This window comes from Nycticebus coucang, unplaced genomic scaffold (genome assembly GCF_027406575.1).
Source record: "Nycticebus coucang isolate mNycCou1 unplaced genomic scaffold, mNycCou1.pri scaffold_53, whole genome shotgun sequence".
Taxonomy (NCBI): Eukaryota; Metazoa; Chordata; class Mammalia; order Primates; family Lorisidae; genus Nycticebus; species Nycticebus coucang.
This window is the reverse complement of record NW_026515583.1, coordinates 526,616-544,731: the sequence shown is the minus strand read 5'-3', so window position 1 is coordinate 544,731 and position 18,116 is coordinate 526,616. Positions and strand designations below refer to the sequence as shown.

The following is an 18,116-nucleotide window of genomic DNA, read 5'->3' as shown; positions in this document are numbered from 1 at the left end:
TTACTTATGATTGAATAAAAGGATACCGCAGTTAAAAATAACTGTTTTGTCATGTTTAAATAAAATCAAACAAACACTAGATATAGTATGTAACTTTTTACTAACAAAAAGCAAATTAGGAACTATAGAAAACCTCGATATAAAAGAATACAAACATTTATTTTTGAAGCATCTAAGGTATCCCAGACATGTATTTGCACATTTTCATTTCTATGCATTATAATGATAAAAATAAAATTGACTGATGATGATGATGATGATTACCCTACTTTCTGCTTCCTGGTGTTCCCAGGATGTTTAGAGTAAAAAATGATACATATGTGATCCATTGCTTTCTTTCCTTTCTCCCACAATTTCACATGGCTGGCTCCTTCTCATCCTTTAGCTGATAGCTTGAAAATCACATTCAGAAAGATCTTTCCTGACTATAGATTTCCACCCCAGTCCTTTCCGCATTAACTGCAATCTTCCTCTATATTGTCTAACCTGATATTCTCTGTTTTCTCTATATGAAGCCCCCATAGTAAGTCAGAATTTTTGGCTGTTTGGCTTTCTGTTGATACTACAATATTTATATGAAGCCCACATAGTAAGTCGGATTTTTTGGCTGTTTGGCTTTCTATTGATACTACAATACCGTAAGTCATCCTATTGTACATTCAATGTCTAACTACTTAGCACATAATTGGTACTCATAGTACCAGATACTACTTCGGAGGCTGAGGCAAGGGGATCACTTAAGCCCAAGCGTTTGAGGTTGCTGTGAGCTATGACACCACAGCACTCCACCCAGGGCACAGAATGAGATTCTATCTCAAAAAATATATATATATAAATATATACATATTTTTTTTTCAAGGTCAGACATGTACAAATCTCATTGGGAAGGTCGTAAGCACAAAATCACTATTCTTACAGGATATCTGCCACAATAGTCTCCCAAAACTTATTATACCCCAAATTAGAAAGGCTCATGCCAGTTCTAACTTGCTTAACTTCCATTTTTCCTTGACACTACTGTCTGAAGGATTTTTTTTTAAAAAAGAACTACTTCCCATATTTATTAAATCATTAAATAAAACTGTGAACATTTCTTACATTTGCATGCATACGTTTCAGACTATAAAAATGTTTCCAGATTTCATACTATATTTGTTCATTACACATACCTAAGAGGTTGATATTAGTGCCATGTCTATGAATTAGGTCACAGACATTCAAAATTAATTAAATAATTTTCCTCAGTTTCCACAGAAAGTGAAAGATCCAGAAAAACATGTCTTTTGACATCCATTTGATGCTGGTGCTGCTGCCCAACCACTGCTTCCAAGAGGTCAGCCTTTCCCATGTCTTCCTACCTGAGCTCTGCTTCCGAATAAATTGTCAGTATTTCATACCTATAGTGTATCAGAAGCATGGCTGCCACAAAAGTATTCTATGTGTTCTATTTTAGAAAATGATTTTTGTTTATTAAAACTCCACTAAATCAAATTGTTACTATTACAGCCCAACATGTTCACTTACTCCCCATGATTTTTTTTTTTTTTCTCTTAAAATGTTCCTTGATGATCTAGACTGGCCAATTCAAACATAGTAACAGTTTTGAGTGCCAGATTTTGTCATTACAAGTTCCAAGTTATAAAAATCAAGTCTCCAAACTGCTTTTCCCTGAATTTCATTAGGCCTTTTATTACACATCCATATTTACCACAGACTCATGCATTTGGCTATAGATGAATCTGGAATAATTCTTTAATTTTTAAATAAACTTAACTTCAAATCCAAATGGTATTCTTATAACTTCTAAGCCTTATCATTTTGTATTTTATTACACTGTCTTTTTAAAGGAATCTTGCAAATTAGCAGAATTTTACTATTCAGCAGCTCATTCTTTCCACATAATTACTTTATTAATTATGGCCTGATAATGTAAGAAAATAATTCCTTGTGGGAACATACGCAGCTGAGAAAAGGTAATTAAAAGCATCCCTTTTATGTTTTAAAGTTGTCAATGCTTATATTTTAAAGTAATGATAAGAAAAGACAGTACCTCCAAATACAAACTTGGTTCTTTTCGTTTGTCGTGTCCTGATAACAGTACAGAGATTTTATCTATAAAATGTCATTTAAAGATAAATTAATGATAAAAATATTACTGCATTTTCAAAACATATACAAATGTATCTCCATTTGTGACTATTTCAGTAAAATAAAACTCATAGCCAAAAAAATTTCAGAAGGTTAAAGCAGTTTCAGGATAAAGTTTATAGTATAAAAAAGGTGGCAAAAGAAACGTACTTAAAAGGAATGGACAGTATATTTAAAAGGAATGGACATTATCTATTTGTGACCTTACCTATGGTGCATATTGCAAGGGTACACGTCAAATCTATGAAGTGTAGAGTATCAATGTCTTAACACAACAATTAAGTAAGTGAGGTGAAGGCTATGTGACCCAGCTTGATTTAAGCATTCCTAATTGTATATAAAATCAGCACATCATACCCCATAAATACATTACTGTACATAGTTATGATTTAATAAAAACAATAAAATAAATAAAAGGAATGGAAATTAAACCAATACCCATTATTGGTTTTTATTTTGTAATAGCATGTAATTAAAAATTTTAGATGTTTCCCCTAATTATAAGATTACCACCTCTTATAATTTATTTTCACAAAAATAAAATTGTCATTACCTATTTGCTTTTGTGTAGCACTTTCAACAATACCAATCGTGTTGGTATTGTCTCCAACTTCTGACTCTCTTGCTCCTTCCTATTGAGAAAAAGAAAAGTCAACTTCAGGAAATGTATTGATTCACTCACACATCAATCTGTTAGCAAAACAACACACATTCACTATGTTTATCAAGCATACGCACTACCTGGGAGAATAATTTGAACATAGAAACAGAAGACAGAGTCTGTCCTATATTTAAGTGGGTGTGGCAAAGATATATGGAAACAAATAAGAAAGGTAATTCATGAGTCTGTAATTACAGTAAATTAATTACACAAAGGATACAATGGAGGAAGAGTCAGTTCTACCCAGGAAGCTTAGGAAATGCAGCAAAGATAGAGGCGTATTTTCAAAGACAACGATGTACACAGTGAGAGTGTGAAGGGCTTTTGGACAGGGGAGAAGGGGCAAAAGGATGAGGAATGGAACCACAGGGCATATGAGGGCTCTGAAGGTAATGCGGTAAAACTGCAACCTTGTGATAAGGAACAGGTTTCAGAGATGAAATGGGAGAATCAGGACAAGCTACCAAAGACAGGTGGCAGAAGAGGTGCAAACTTTCCCTTTCCTGTAATGGGATCCACTCAATAAGCAGGTAAGTCAGGCCACCACAAACATATTTTCAAAAGATCACCTTGGTAGCAATGTGAAAATAGATGAACACCTGACAAAATCAGAAAAGAGCTTTTCAAAATCATAGATCAGAAAGAGAATTATGGTAACAAGCTATGAACACTGGTAATGGTGAGTGACTGGATTGGTGATCTGCAGGAGAGATAAAGTACAAGATTTACACTAACTTAATGTTTCAGTGCTACTTACTAGATGTTATTTACTAGAAAAGAAAAATTAGATGACAAAATAGGGCACCAAGAGTCAAGGAAGTAAGGGAAGGGATAAGGACAGTGTCTTCAGTCCTTAAAGTCCAATATGTCAACTATGAAGCACGCAAGGACATAGGAGATAAATCTGGATACATACTTGAGGAAGAGATTACTTACTCATGAAAGGAATATGGTGTTAAGAACATAAGTATGTGTAAGATATTCTAAACTGGCACACCTATGTAATGCAAATCCAACAGAACTCTGACATTTGGAAAATGAGAACAAGAGGAGAAAATAAAACCATAGGATTCAAATTTTATATTTTAACATTTTTGAAGAAAAATACACTTTCATTAATATATGCAAATATTTATTTCTTGTTATTGTGTCCATTTTTAAAATTGAAGAAAATGTTTATCTCAAAAAAAACCAATTCAAGATGCTACAAGAAAACTCTTTCAATAATTATCCCTACAAATTTTAACTTGTAGAAGAAAAATGCTGTTATGATTAGAGAATTACGAGGGCATTTTAAGTACTACTATGATGTAAGAAAGAAATGTAAAACCCTAGTTTAAATTTCACATGGTTTTCTTATTCTTCTGTCAACAACGTACTAATAACTCTGTCTATTGATACCTGATAGAATGGTCATTAAAAGTTAAAGAAAAGGGGTGTGGTATGTCTTTTATGGGTGGGACAAGGGTTCTTTTTTATTATTATTAAATTATAGCTGTGTACATTGATATGATCATGGGGCATCATACACTAGCTTCATAAACCGTTTGACACATTTTCATCATACTGGTTGACACAGCCTTCCTGGCATTTTTTTAGTTATTGTGCTAAGACATTTACATTCTACATTTACTAAGTTTCACATATACCCTTGTAAGATACACCACAGGTGTAATCCCACCTATCCCCCTTGCTTTATCCCCCTCCCCTCCCTTCCCCCTTCCCCGTAAGTATCTCAAGAATGGAAAAAAAAGTACCCAATGTACTCAGCCCTACTATGAAACTAATTTAGGGCTTTCACATGAAAGCTATAACCCAGTTACAACCTAAGAATAGGGGGACAAGGGTTCTTATCTAACAAAGCAATCAATGTACGCTGGATCTGTGTACCCTCAAGGAAACCTCAACAACAACAACAACAACAAAAACTGAAGAAAGGATCTAGAATTTAAAAAACCCTATGATTATACATGTTGAAGATTTAGAAATCTCCCAGTATATCCATGATTGTCCAGCAGGACCCGATACTCACATGAGGAAAGAAGAAATGGACTAAAACATCGGGCCCACAGGACTCTTGTGTTTTACTGATAAAAGACATCGTGTACAAGGTTTGACAAGCATGAATACTAAAGTTAATAATGCTTCTTTAGAATAATAAAATGTTCACATTCTGGACATATTTGTCAAATTAAGAAATGACCTTCCAGAGATAATTTTGTATACTATTTGGCAGTCTTTACTGCCGTATGCTTCTATAACTTTGTGTAGTTTATTTGATGATTCTTTAATCAAATCTGACTACATTTACTGGATGTGTGAACATCTGTGTCCATTACAGAGATTTCATGAGCACAAGATGAATGAGAAAAACACCAAAACACACAACGGACTAATTTGTTTAAGAGGTTTGAATTTAAAATATCTTTTCACATTTAATGGATACATAAATTTTAATTTTAGTTAACAAAACTATAAATGTTTATTATTTTGCCTTATTTTCAAAAAGTTCAGCTACCAAGAAATTACATCAAATAGTAAGATAAATTAGTTGAGAATATACTAAACACTGTTAGAAAACTTAAACAAAAGCCAGAAGAGCCAAATACTAATAATTCATTTAATAATTCTAATAGAGCCTAAAAGAGGTTTCACTTTGTATAATCTGTGAGCATAGGTTTGACTAGATTAAATATGAGATGACATTTCATTAAATTGAAAAGAAATAATACAGACTAAATTTCCTTTCTTAGAAATACTACCAAAAAATAGAGAATAGACCTTAAAAAGAAGATTGATGTTCAGGCTGTCATAAGCAATCAAAGGAAAAGATAACTTTGGGGGGTTGTTCATAAATGGAATACCCGAAAAAAGAAAAGATAACCACACAGAATAAACATGTTTTTTTCTAAAAAATAAAATAAAACTCCTTTATTATTATTATTATTTTTAAGACAGAGTCTCACTATGTCCCCCTAGGTAGGGTGCCATGGCGTCACAGCTCCAAGCAACCTCCAACTCTTGGGCATCAGCGATTCTCTTGCGTCAGCCTCATAAGTAGCTGGGACTACAGGGGCCTGCCATAATTCCTGGCTATTTTATTGTTGCAGTTGTCATTGTTGAGCAGGCCCAAGCCAGGTTTGAAACTACCAGATCGGATGTATGTGGCATGCGCCCTAAACACTGAGGTACAGGTGTCCAGCCATTTTCTAATATTTGTAATTGATACATAATAGGGGTCCATATTTGGGGAGTACACATGATAATTTCACACATTCATATCATCAACTCAGGGTATAAGGATATTCATCATCTTAAATATGTAAACATATACATTTTTATATATACATTTTTTGGGGGGGGAAATAGCTTTATCCTCTGTCATAACACAAACCAACAGACTTTGGTGTTGGCAAGTGAGGAAACACAACAGTAGAACCCGCTGCTCACTGAGAAGAAGGAGGATGAGTTACAAAGCCTTCCCCCATTTCTCATGCAGCTGAGATAAAGCCATAACCCTTATAAATAGATCATTATATTAAAAATATTTCCAGGGCCCACCTGGCTCTGCTCCTACACAAATAGGGTTAATCTCTGTAGTAAAAAGGGTGATATTTTGGGGGCAGAAATTTGGGGGGCTGGTAGCTGGAAGACAACCCAATGTGTAATGAAGGCTCTCCCAAACATCCAGAAGAGAGGGGCAAGGGGGCCCTGTCATTGGCTGAGAAGTATTCCTGGAGGTAGTCTCACTCCTGTCCTCAATCCCTGATGCTCTTGAGTGATCTGTCCTTTCAGACATCCCCCTGTTCCACTCTCAGAGTCTATTATTTTCTTGGAACCCACCTATTTAGCTCACCAACCAAGTTTTGGTGTCCCCTATTGCTTAGGCCTCTGAAGTCATCCCCTTTAAATCACAGCCCTCTCCTTAAATACAAAGCATGAGGAGACCTCAAGGGTCCTTCCTGCCAGGAGTATATTCCAGGGGTCAGCCAGTTTGGGGGTCCCCCCTCAGTCCCAGACCATGAATTAAATTGGTGCTGGGCCCTGTGTTCATTGGTGGAGACCTCAAAGACATAGGCAGGGCAGTAATTCCAATAAGACACCCGGCAATTCCTGGGTGTCTCTGTTTGTCACCACCGGGAGGATGGTGGAGTTTTCAAGGATGCTGTTCATCATGTATCATTCAGCCAGCTACTACAACTTGTGCAGGAAATTCACCAGGTACTCCTAGAGGGGTGAGCAAAACAGGCAGTACACAAATCTCCGTCCTCCAGCTGGGCCCGCTCTGTCACCACCTTCTCCACCACCTACTTGCCAAAGGAGCAGGCCTTGGAGGAGCACATGAGGGTCATGTGCTCCAGGCTCTCATACTGGCTGCTCACTCTGTATAAGGCACCACTGTTGCTGCTTCTACCACTGCTAGCCCTGGTCTTCTCACCACTTGGGCCCCAGTTCAGTTCTGCCAAAAACTTAAACAGGAAAAAGACAGGGGGAGGAGGCATTGATCATCAGTTCCTGGACACCACCCTTTTCTCAGAGAATTTGTAATTGATCTGCTGGACATCCACACTCTTGAGTGGGGGTACTCCAGGGCTGGGGCAGTGCTGGCTGATGTGTACAAACAGGTGCCTCTGGTATGAGCCAGTTGCATTTGGCAGTTTCACACAGGCAGAGAACTCTACTAGCTGCAACCAGGAAGAGCCCAGGGCCCAAGCCTGCCAGGCTGGGGATAATGGAGCAAGTACAGACAGGGGTGAGAGGGGTTAAGTGAACCCTTACCCTGGTCAATAGATGGGGGAGTCAATGACAAGAAGAATGGCTTCACATCTGAAACTTGCACAGGGCTCTAGGGCCCCAGGCCAAAATTGGAAAAGCTCAGAGGCTTGAGGACCACCAGGACCCAGTTTGGTGAGCTGGGCCAACAACGTGGTAGCCATGGTTCGGAAAGCCTTGTTCTTGGAAACCTGGTCCTTTAGCTTGGACTAGATTTCTCTTGATTACTTTCAAGTTGAAACCTGGATGAGATTAGAGACCTGGTTGCAAGTTCAGACCTTCTCCAATCTTAGCTTGATGTAGCAGGTAATCATTTCATTCTAACCGTACATCTTGCCTTCAAAGGACAAGATGATTTTCTGACAACCATAGAACAGGTAGATGGCCAAGCTCTGCTCAGTATCTGGGTTCCAAACACCCTCTGCATCTGTGTCCAGTTTCCTTCTAGTACTCTTCCTGCCTGTGCCACTCTCATCACTGCCGTCCTTAATGCTTGTCCAGCCATGGCCATCATCCACAAGGGACCCTAACCCAGGCTTCCCAATCACGGCCTCCCAGCCTGTGGCTGAGGAACCATCACCTTCGATATTTATCTTTCATTCATGCTAGGAACTTATGAAATATCTTCTAGTTATTTGTAAATGTATACAAGATTAATGTTACTATAGCCATCATTAAGTTTTCTTTATGTTCCTTATTAACATCAGTTATAAGTCATTCAGATAAATCTGAACACGTTTTCATTACCTGGCTTTCTTTTTCTAAGTTATGTTTAAAATAATTTCTATTATATCTTATACAGAGATCATGCCACCATTTAACTCCACTATTTCCGTCGTGTTTTTATTTATTTATTTATTTATTACTTTTCTTTTTTAGAGATAGAGCTTCACTTTTTCACCCATGGTAGAGTGCCATGGCATCACAGGTCACAGAAACCTCCAACTCCCAGGCTTAAGCGATACGCTTGCCTCAACCTCCTGAGTACCTGGGATTATAGGCACCCACCACAACACCTGGCTATCTGTTGTGTTTTCATAATAATCTCCCTCATTTGGACTGTCTTACTCAATGTTTATATTTATCTTGCCCTTCCTCAATCAATTCTTTCCCTTCATCACTCTCTTCCTCTCCATGTTTGTTGAGCTGGGGTTTTTTGGTTGCTTTATAGTACTTTCCTTCCATAATGATAAGCTTAAGCTTTGCTCCACTAGTTTTCCTAATGTTCAATGCTAAGCACATCTCTGGCTTGACACTATATGATTTCTCTTATGATTATGAGGACTTTTTTTGTTAGATCTTTCTTATTATTATGAGAATCAGTGGGATGGTATGTGAAAAAAATCACATTGTATCCCATAAATGCATTAATGTACACAGGTATGATTTAATAATAAATAAATATCCTTTAAAAAAGGTTTTATGACGACAACTTACCTCTGTATCACAATGGTTGACAAAGGCCATTCGAGGACCTGGTATGAATGGCTGGACTAAAGTGAAGGTGGAAAAATGGTTTTCAGCCATTTCTTCTTTTTGACAAACAGAACGCCTTTCCTTAACCAAAGTTGCTCTTGCTACAGTAAAAACAAGGTAAAGAATACATAAAAATATTGGTAGTTCATAATCAATAAATAACACAAGAAGAGACAGTCTTCAAAAAGCTTATAATTTTCCTTGCATGTCTGAGAAGCAGTCTATAGACTTTTAAAATCTGGGTTGGAAACCCAAAAGGAAACGGAAAAGGAAGAAAAAGGAAACCAGAACAAAGGAGAGGTTGCAATCTTAATTTCAGATACAAGCAGTTTTAAAGCAACTAAAATTAAGAAAGACAAAGATGGAAGAGAGGAAAGGAGGGAGGGGTGATGGGTCATGGTGTTTGGCACACCTCTTGGAGAAAAAACACATTTATAAGAGGGACTTTGCCTGACAAATGCAATTAGTGTAACTTGGTTATTTGTACCTTCAATGAATCCCCAACAATAAAAAAAATAATAATAAATAAATAAATAAATAAAATAAAAATAAAAAAAGAAAGACAAAGATGGACACTTTATACTGGTCAAAGGTACAATACAACATGAAAACATATCAATTTTAAATATTTATGCACCCAACTTTAATATGCCCATATTTATGAAACAGACCATGAAGGGTCTGAGCAATATGACATCCCAAAGACACCATAATAGCTGGGGACATTAACATCCCTCTGACAGAACTGGACAGGTCCTATAAATGGAAACTAACCAAGATACAAGGGACTTAAATATGACCCTGGAACAAAAGGGATTAATATACATATACAGAACACAACATCCCAAAGCAAAAGAATATACATTTTTCTCAGCCCATCATACATACTCCAAAATTGACCACATCCTAGAATACAAATCAAACCTCAGCAAAATTAAAACAATGTACCTTATACCTTCTCAGACCACAAGGCAATAAAGGTGGAACTCAACTCCAACTAAAATGCACATCTCTACACAAAGACATGGAAATTAAGTAACTTTTAGCTAAATGAGAGTTATGTTCAAGAAAAGATAAAAGAGGAAATCATTAAATTCCTCAAACATAACAACAATGAAGGAATAAGTTCTAAAAACCTGTGGGATACAGTGAAAGCCCTCCTACGAGATAAATGTATTACATTAGATGCCCACATTTGAAAAACAGAAAGGGAGTGCATTGACAAACTCAAGAACCATCTTATGGAATTGGAAAATACAACAATCTAATCCCCAAACCAGCAGAAGGAAAGAATTAACCAGAATTAAATCAGAGATTAATGAAATTAAAAACAAGAGAATCATTCAAAAAATTAATGAAACAAAAAATATTTTTTATTTTATTTATTTATTTATTTATTTATTGCAGTTTTTGTCCAAGGCTGGGTTTGAACCCTCCACCTCTGGCATATTGGGCTGACACCCTACTCCTTTGAGCCACAGGTGCCCCCCCAAATGATTTAATTTTTTGAAAAAATAAATAAAATAGATAACCTGTGGCCAGATTAACTAGAAACAGAAAACAAAATCTCTAATCACATCAATCAGAAACAATAAACAGGAAATAACAACAGATGCCACAGAGACACAAGAGATTATCTCTGAGTACTACAAGAAACTCTATGCCTAGAAATTGTATAATGTGGAGAAAATGGATCAATAACAAGAATAATATCCTCTCCCTAGACTTAAACAAGAACAAATAGATCTTCTGAAAAGACCAATCTCAACCACTGAGATTGAAGAAAAAATAAAAAATTTCCCAACAAAAAATGCCATGGTCCAGATGACTTCACACCAGAATTCTATCAAACCTTCAAGGAAAAGCTTATACTCATATTGCAGAAATTATTCCAAAAAAAAAAAAAAAAGAGAGAGAGGAAAAAGGAAGGAATCTTCCCAACACGTTCTACAAAGCAAACGTTACCCTGATGCCAAAACCAGTAAAACATCCAACTAAATTGAGAATTTCAGACCAATTTCACTAATGAATATAGATGCAAAAATTCTCAATAAAATCCTACCCAAAAAATTACAGCTACACATTAAAAAATAAAATCACAATCACGCAGGATTCATCCCAGAGATGCAAGCCCAATAAACAAAAAATGTACTTCACCATATCAACAGAAGCAGAAACAATGACCATATGATCCTCTGAATAGAGGCAGAAAAAGCATTCAATAAAATTCAACATCTTTTTTCTAATAAGAACACTTAAAAATATAGGCATAGGTGGCATATTTCTTAAACTTATTGAAGCCATCTATGACAAACCCACTGCTAGTATTATACTAAATTGAGTAAAACTGAAAACTTTTCCACTTAGAACTGGAACAAACACAAGGTTGTCCTCTACCACCACCACTATACAACATAGTGCTGGAAGTTCTAACCAATTCAATCAGGCAATAGAAGGCTATAAAGGGCATCTTAATGGGAGCAGAAGAGGTCAAACTCTCCCTCTATGCCAATGATGATCTTATACTTAGAGAACACCAACAACTCAACCACAAGAATCCTGGAAGTGATCAAAAAATACACTAAGGTCTCAGGATATAAAGTTAATCTCCACAAGTCAGTAGCCTTTGTATATGCCAATAACAGCCAAGATGAGAAGCTAATCAAGGACACAAATGTCTTCACAGTAGCCTCAGAAAAAAATGAAATACCTAGGAATATACCTAATAAAAGAGGTGAAGGACCTCTATAAAGAAACTTACAAAACCCTAAGAAAAGAAATAGCAGAGGATATTAACAAATGGAAGGATATAACATGCTCTTGGCTGGAGAGAAACAACATTATTAAAATTTCTATACTCCCAAACCATTCTACAGATTTTATGCAATCCCCATTAAAATCCCATCATCATACTTTCAAAATGTAGGAAAAAAAATAATTCTGCATTTTGTATGGAACCAAAAAAAAAAAAATGTTATAGCCAAAGCAATTCTTAGTAATAAAAACAAAGCCAGGGCATATCACTACCAGACTTTCAGCTGTAAAGATCAAGACAGCATGGTATTGGCACAAAAATAGTCACTGACATTTAGAACTGAATAGAAAACCATGAAAGGAAACTAATATCTTACAGCTACCTGATCTTTGATAAAACAAACAAGAACATACACTAGGGAAAAGAATCCCTATTCAATAAATGGTGCTGGGAGAACTGGATAACGATATGTAAAAGACTGAAACTGGGCCCTCATCTCTCATCACTTACAAAAATTGATTCAGGATAGATAAAAGATCTAAATCTAAGGCATGAAACAATAAAAATCCTCAAAGAAAGTGTGGGGAAAACACTTGAAGATATCAACCTGGGGAAAGATTTTATGAAAAAGACTTTTGTGGCAGTCACCACAACACCAATAATAAACAAATGGGACTTAATTCAACTGAAAAGCTGCTATACAGCTAAGGGAACAATAACCAAAGCAAACAGACAGCCTTCAGAATGGGAAAAGACATTTGCATATTATGAATTGGACAAAACCATGATTACTAGGATGTATAGACAACTCAAATTAATCAACTAGAAAAGATCCAAGAATCCTGTATATCACAGGGCAAGAGACATGAATAGAACCTTTCTAAAGACAGATGAATAGCTAACAAACATATGAAATAATACTCATCATCACTGATCATCAGAGAAATGCAAATCAAACCCACCATAAGATATCACCTAGCCCCAAAATGGCCCACATCACAAAGTCTCAAAGTGGCAGATGCCGGTGTGGATGTGGAGAGAAGGGAACACTTTTACGCTGCTGCTGGGGATGCTAATTAATACAATCTTTTGAAAGGAAGTATGGATAATCCTCAAAGAAGTCAAATTAGATCTGCCATTTAATCCTGCAATCCCATTACTGAGCATCTACCCAGAAGAAAAAGAAATCCTTTTATCATAAGGACATTTGCGCTAGACCGTTTACCGCAGCTCAATTTAAAATCACAAAATGTGGAAACAACCTAAATGGCCACCAACCCAGGAATGGATCAACAAACTGTGGTACATATATACCATGGAATACTATTCAGCCACTAAAAACGATGGAGGCTTTATATCTTTCATATTAACCCAGACGAAGATGGAAAACATTGTTCTTAGTAAATTATCACAAGAACGGAGAAGCAAAAATCCAATGTGTATATTTATATTCTAATATGAAGGCAATACATGATCTAATTCAAGGGGTATGGTAGCAGAATGAGGTAGCGGGGAGAGGCAGAGGTAGAAGGGGAGTGGGGGACACAGTGTGTGGCACACCTCTTGGGGGCAGAACACAAGTATAAGAGGGATTTTATCTAATAAATGCAATCAGTGTAACCTAATTCTTTGTTTACCCTTAATGAATTCCAAACAGTAAAAAATGCACATTTTGATTTCATTGATTTTGATTTTTTTACTTTTTATTCTGATTGATTTTGGCTCTAATTTTTATTTCCTTTCTTTTGGTCACTTTAAGTTTCATTAGCTCTTATTCTAGTTTCTTTTTTATTAATATCAAATCATAGCTGTCTAGCTGATAGATCATGAAAAAAATGCACATTTTGTGTATGATTTACAATTTGCTAAAAACGAAGACTGATACATTGTTACAAAGTATTCCTTTGGGATCATACTTGAATACCAGAGTAGAATTAATAGTCATACTATTGGTGGGCTATTACTGCAGGAAGAAACTCTTACTTCCCTTCCTTTGTTTATAAAATGTAAACAAGAACAAGATCTATCAAAATTATTTGATACCTGTAAGGAGCTACTATTTGCAATAATCAGAATCCTAAAAAACCCTACCACACTGACAGAAAATGCTATCATTTGCAGAATCAGTATCGCGTGAGTATAGTCTCAAACTTAAAAAGATTGATTTCTGAAATGGATGAGGAGCACTTAGAATACAGTATAAAGCATTCCCCCTTATCTGTTACTTGTGTGAGAAAAAACACACTCAACCTGTTTTTCCTTTGTCCTCACACCACCACGACACTAATCAACACAGAGGATTTATGTGACCTATGTGTGGGAATATTTTTTCACTCCAAAAATCCCACAATCGATTCTTCAGTAGACACCAGCTGGGTGTCCTCCCTTTTGATCCCAGCACCATCTCCTTGGTGACAGTATCAGACCCCACAGGGCTCGTCTGCCCCTCCCCACACCAGAACTTCTGACCAACAGCCTTCAAGCTGGGGTTCCCACAACCCCATCCTAGGGTTCGATAAATTCAGTAGAATGTTTCACAGAACTCAAGGAGACACTTCTGCCAGCTGGTTAATTATGGAGGAGATTATGAAGGATACAGATGGTGAGGGACATAGGGCAAGGTATGGGGAAGAGATGCAGAGCTTCCAGACCCTCCAAAGGGCACCACCCCCTTGGAACTTCCATATATTCAGCTATCTAGAAGCTCTCTGAACCCTGTCCTTTGGGGTTTTATGAAAGATTCATTACTTGGCATGCCTGACTAAAGGACTGGCCATTGGTGTCAAACAAACTTCCAGTCTCTCGCTCCTCCCTGGAGGTTGGGAAGTGGGTCTAGAAGTCCCAACCTTCTAATCCTACCATAGTCTTTCAGGTGACCAGGCCTTACTCTGAAGCTGCCTAGGAACGGCTGGACATCAGGCCATCAACCACACACAAAGCTATCTCTTTTGGAGATCCTAAGGATTTTAGAAGTTGTATGCCAGGAAATGGGGTGCAAGATCAAGTATCACATTTTTGGCTTTGTGTCCTGTGGTTTCAATACATATAGTCAAAATGGTGTCTAAGTCTTAAATTGAAAACTCCAGAAATAAACAATTTATAAGTTTTAAATTATGTACTCTTCTGAGTAGTGTGATAAAAAACCTCAAACCATTCTGCTCCATTTTGCCCAGGATGTCAATCATCCTTCTTCTGGTATAACCACACTGTCTGTGCTGTACCCCCAATTCTCCCTTAGCCATTGATATGCTCTGTCCTCACATTCAGCCCTCAGCTGGGTGATCCAGGATCACTGGAAGGAGATGATCTCCTCCTTCTAATATGCAGTTGGAACATAAACAGCAGCCCAAACTGCATCACAGTGCCTGCCTCACCCACCTCCCTCATCCAGTCGCGTTCACTGTATCTGCCCCTGTCATCGCAAGGAGAAGTAGGGTGAGGACAGTATGATAAACTGTTTTGAGAGATGACATTCACGTCACTTACAGTATAGCACGTTGTTAAAATTATTCGTTTATTATTAGTTATTTTAGTTGATCTATTACTGTGCCTAATTTATAAACTATCATAGATATGTGTATATAGGAGAAAACATTTGCAGGGCAGACTAGAGACAGACTACAAATGTGCCACTCACGGGGAAAGTGGAGTTGCAGGTAGCTGCCTTCATACGGATCACTTGTCTCTGAAGCCACATTGTGAAATCACAGAGAAGGAACAGGGTACACTCATTGTGGGGGGGAAAGGTGATAGGTGACACATTAAGAAGATTAGAGAATGTGATGGGAAGAGTAGATTAGATTATGAAAGAACCATGTCAGCACAGCATGGCCTGAACTGCACGATGGCACCCAACACCCTCACAGACCTCTTATCTGCACAGATGGGATACCGCTTGGAGTCTGTGCAGAACCCATGCAACAGAAAACAGGCACTGTGGGGAAGCACCCTTAATTCTGAGGTGCACCCACACTGGTCTACACCAGGTCTACACTGAGCAGGGGAGGGAGCAGACTGACTTGTGGCTTCCCTTTGTCCTCTATAGATCCTAGTTATCAAGCTTTGGTCTGATTCAAAAAATGCAAATATCCTTTCCCATTGTGTAGGTTGTCTATTTGCTTTGGTTGTCGTCTCCTTAGCTTTTCAGATGAATTAACTCCCATTTGTTTATCTTTGTTGTTGTTGCAATCGCTACAGAAGTCTTCTTCATACAGTCTTTCCCCAGGACAATAACTTCAAGTGTTTTTCCTATAATTTCTTTGTGGATTTTTATCGTTTTGTGCCTTAAATTTAGGTCTATTATCCATCTTAAATCAATTTTTGTGAGTCGAGAAGGGTGTGGTTCCAGTTTCGGTCTTTTACAGGTCCTTATCCAGTTCTCCCAACACCATTTATTGAATAGGGATTCTTTCCCTCAGTGTATGTTCTTGTTTGGTTTATCAAAGACTAGGTGGCTTTAAGATGTTAGTTTCATTTCCTGGTATTCAACTCGGTTCCAAATGTCTATGTCTCTATTTTTGTGCCAGTACCATGCTGTTTTGAACACTATGGCCTTGTAGTACAGCCTAAAGTCTGGTATGCTGATGCCCCAAGCTTTGCTTTTACTACTAAGAGGTGCCTTAGATATATGGGGATTTTTCTGGTTCCATACAAAACAAAGAATTATTTTTCTAAGTCTTGAAAGTATGATGTTGGTATTTTAATAGGGATGGCATTGAATCTGTAGACTCCTTTGGGAAGTATGGACATTTCAACAATGTTGATTTTTCCCAGCCATGAGCATGATATGTTCTTTCATTTGTTAATATCCTCTGCTATTTCGTTCCTTAGGGTTTTGAAATTTCCTTTATAGAGGTCCTTCACCTCTTTTGTTAGGTATATTCCTAGGTATTTCATTTTCTTTGCAGCTATGGTGAAGGGGGTTCTGTCCTTAATTAGCCTCGCACCTTGGCTGTTACTGGCATACATAAAGGCTACTGACTTGTGGATATTGGTTTTATATCCTGAGACATTACTGTATTTTTGGATCACTTTCAGGAGTCTTGTGGTTGACCTTTGAGGTGCTCTAAGTAAAAGATCATATCGTCAGCAAAGAGGGAGACTTGGACCTCCTCTGCTCCCATTGGGATGTTCTTTATTTCCTTCTCTTGCCTGATTGTATTGGCTAGAAACAGCACTATGTTGAATAGTAAAGGCAATACCTGGTAACCTCCTCTTTATTGACCTAAAAACTTCTTATTCCGTCCTTATGCCCAGTTTTAAGGTCAGGCTATTAAATTGTGATCATTCTGTCTTTTTGATTTAGGCTTTTAAGGTTATTGATTTCCCACCAAAGAATGCTATGGCTGAGTCCCATAGATTATAAAAGCTTGTGTCCCCTTGTTTTTTCCTTATTTCACAATTTTTTTTAAAGTAGATCACAACACCAAGCTTTTGGTGCATTCTGCTATTGTACAAGCTCTAAATGCTGGCTCAGCAGCTGAAGGGCACTCTTTCATAGCATGTCTGAAATGTGAACAAAAGTCCATATAAAACAAATATTTAAACTTTTTCTATAGGAACACAGATAAAGGTAACCCCATATCCTAATCCTCTGAATTGCTTCATCTGTGCCAACCCTACTTTTACAAAAACATTTCAAAACTAGTAGTGATTCAGTTAAGTGTACCACAAAATTCCTAATGCCAGCTAAACTCACAGTTAACAGCTACAGAATGATGTCTGCACATTATTAATGGCTGAAGGACACACTGCTGGGTGACCTTTCATTTCACTTTCCCAAGTACAAGACACAGACAGAATGCTGACATCCCTCTCTTCTACTTCAGGTAGGACGTCAGGGTTCTGGATTTGTTCAGTTGCCATATCAGTCCTGACATCATATAGTAGACGGTCGAGTAGAAGCAGCAGCTACAGTGTAAGTAGCCAGGATTTCAAGGAGCATCCAGAAACACACATGCATTTCAGGCAGGTCACGGCACTCAACAATCTTATCAAGGCTATCACATACTCATCCCCAGAAGTAGATGGATGAATACTACTTCTCATCTGATTTAGGACTCTTGTGCGGAAGAGGCTTTACATGCACATAATCATTAGGATGTTACCAAATGACCCCTACACCCCGTCTTCACATAACACAGACAGACTTATTCACTGCACTCATCATCATCATCATCAGAGCCTATCTGTTCCTTCAACATGACTTTTTTGGCAACAATATTAACTGCAAGCATGAAAGGTGATGCAACATACTATCTGCCTGGCTCAGCTACGATTTTCACTCCAGGGTCTGATGCAAAA

General features: G+C 37.4%; 1 protein-coding gene across 1 annotated transcript in view; it reads right to left on the bottom strand.

Annotated features, from left to right (window-relative positions):
• LOC128579414 (ankyrin repeat domain-containing protein 36B-like) overlaps positions 1–18,116 on the bottom strand; it is a 171,198-nt gene that overhangs the window by 130,651 nt on the left and 22,431 nt on the right. Inside the window, exons 5-8 of the mRNA XM_053581525.1 lie at positions 9,020–9,159; positions 2,702–2,780; positions 2,357–2,389; positions 2,051–2,112 (exon numbers count right to left, since the gene is read on the bottom strand). Coding sequence (XP_053437500.1) covers positions 2,051–2,112; positions 2,357–2,389; positions 2,702–2,780; positions 9,020–9,159 — 314 coding nt within the window. The remainder of the gene's footprint in view (positions 1–2,050; positions 2,113–2,356; positions 2,390–2,701; positions 2,781–9,019; positions 9,160–18,116) is intronic.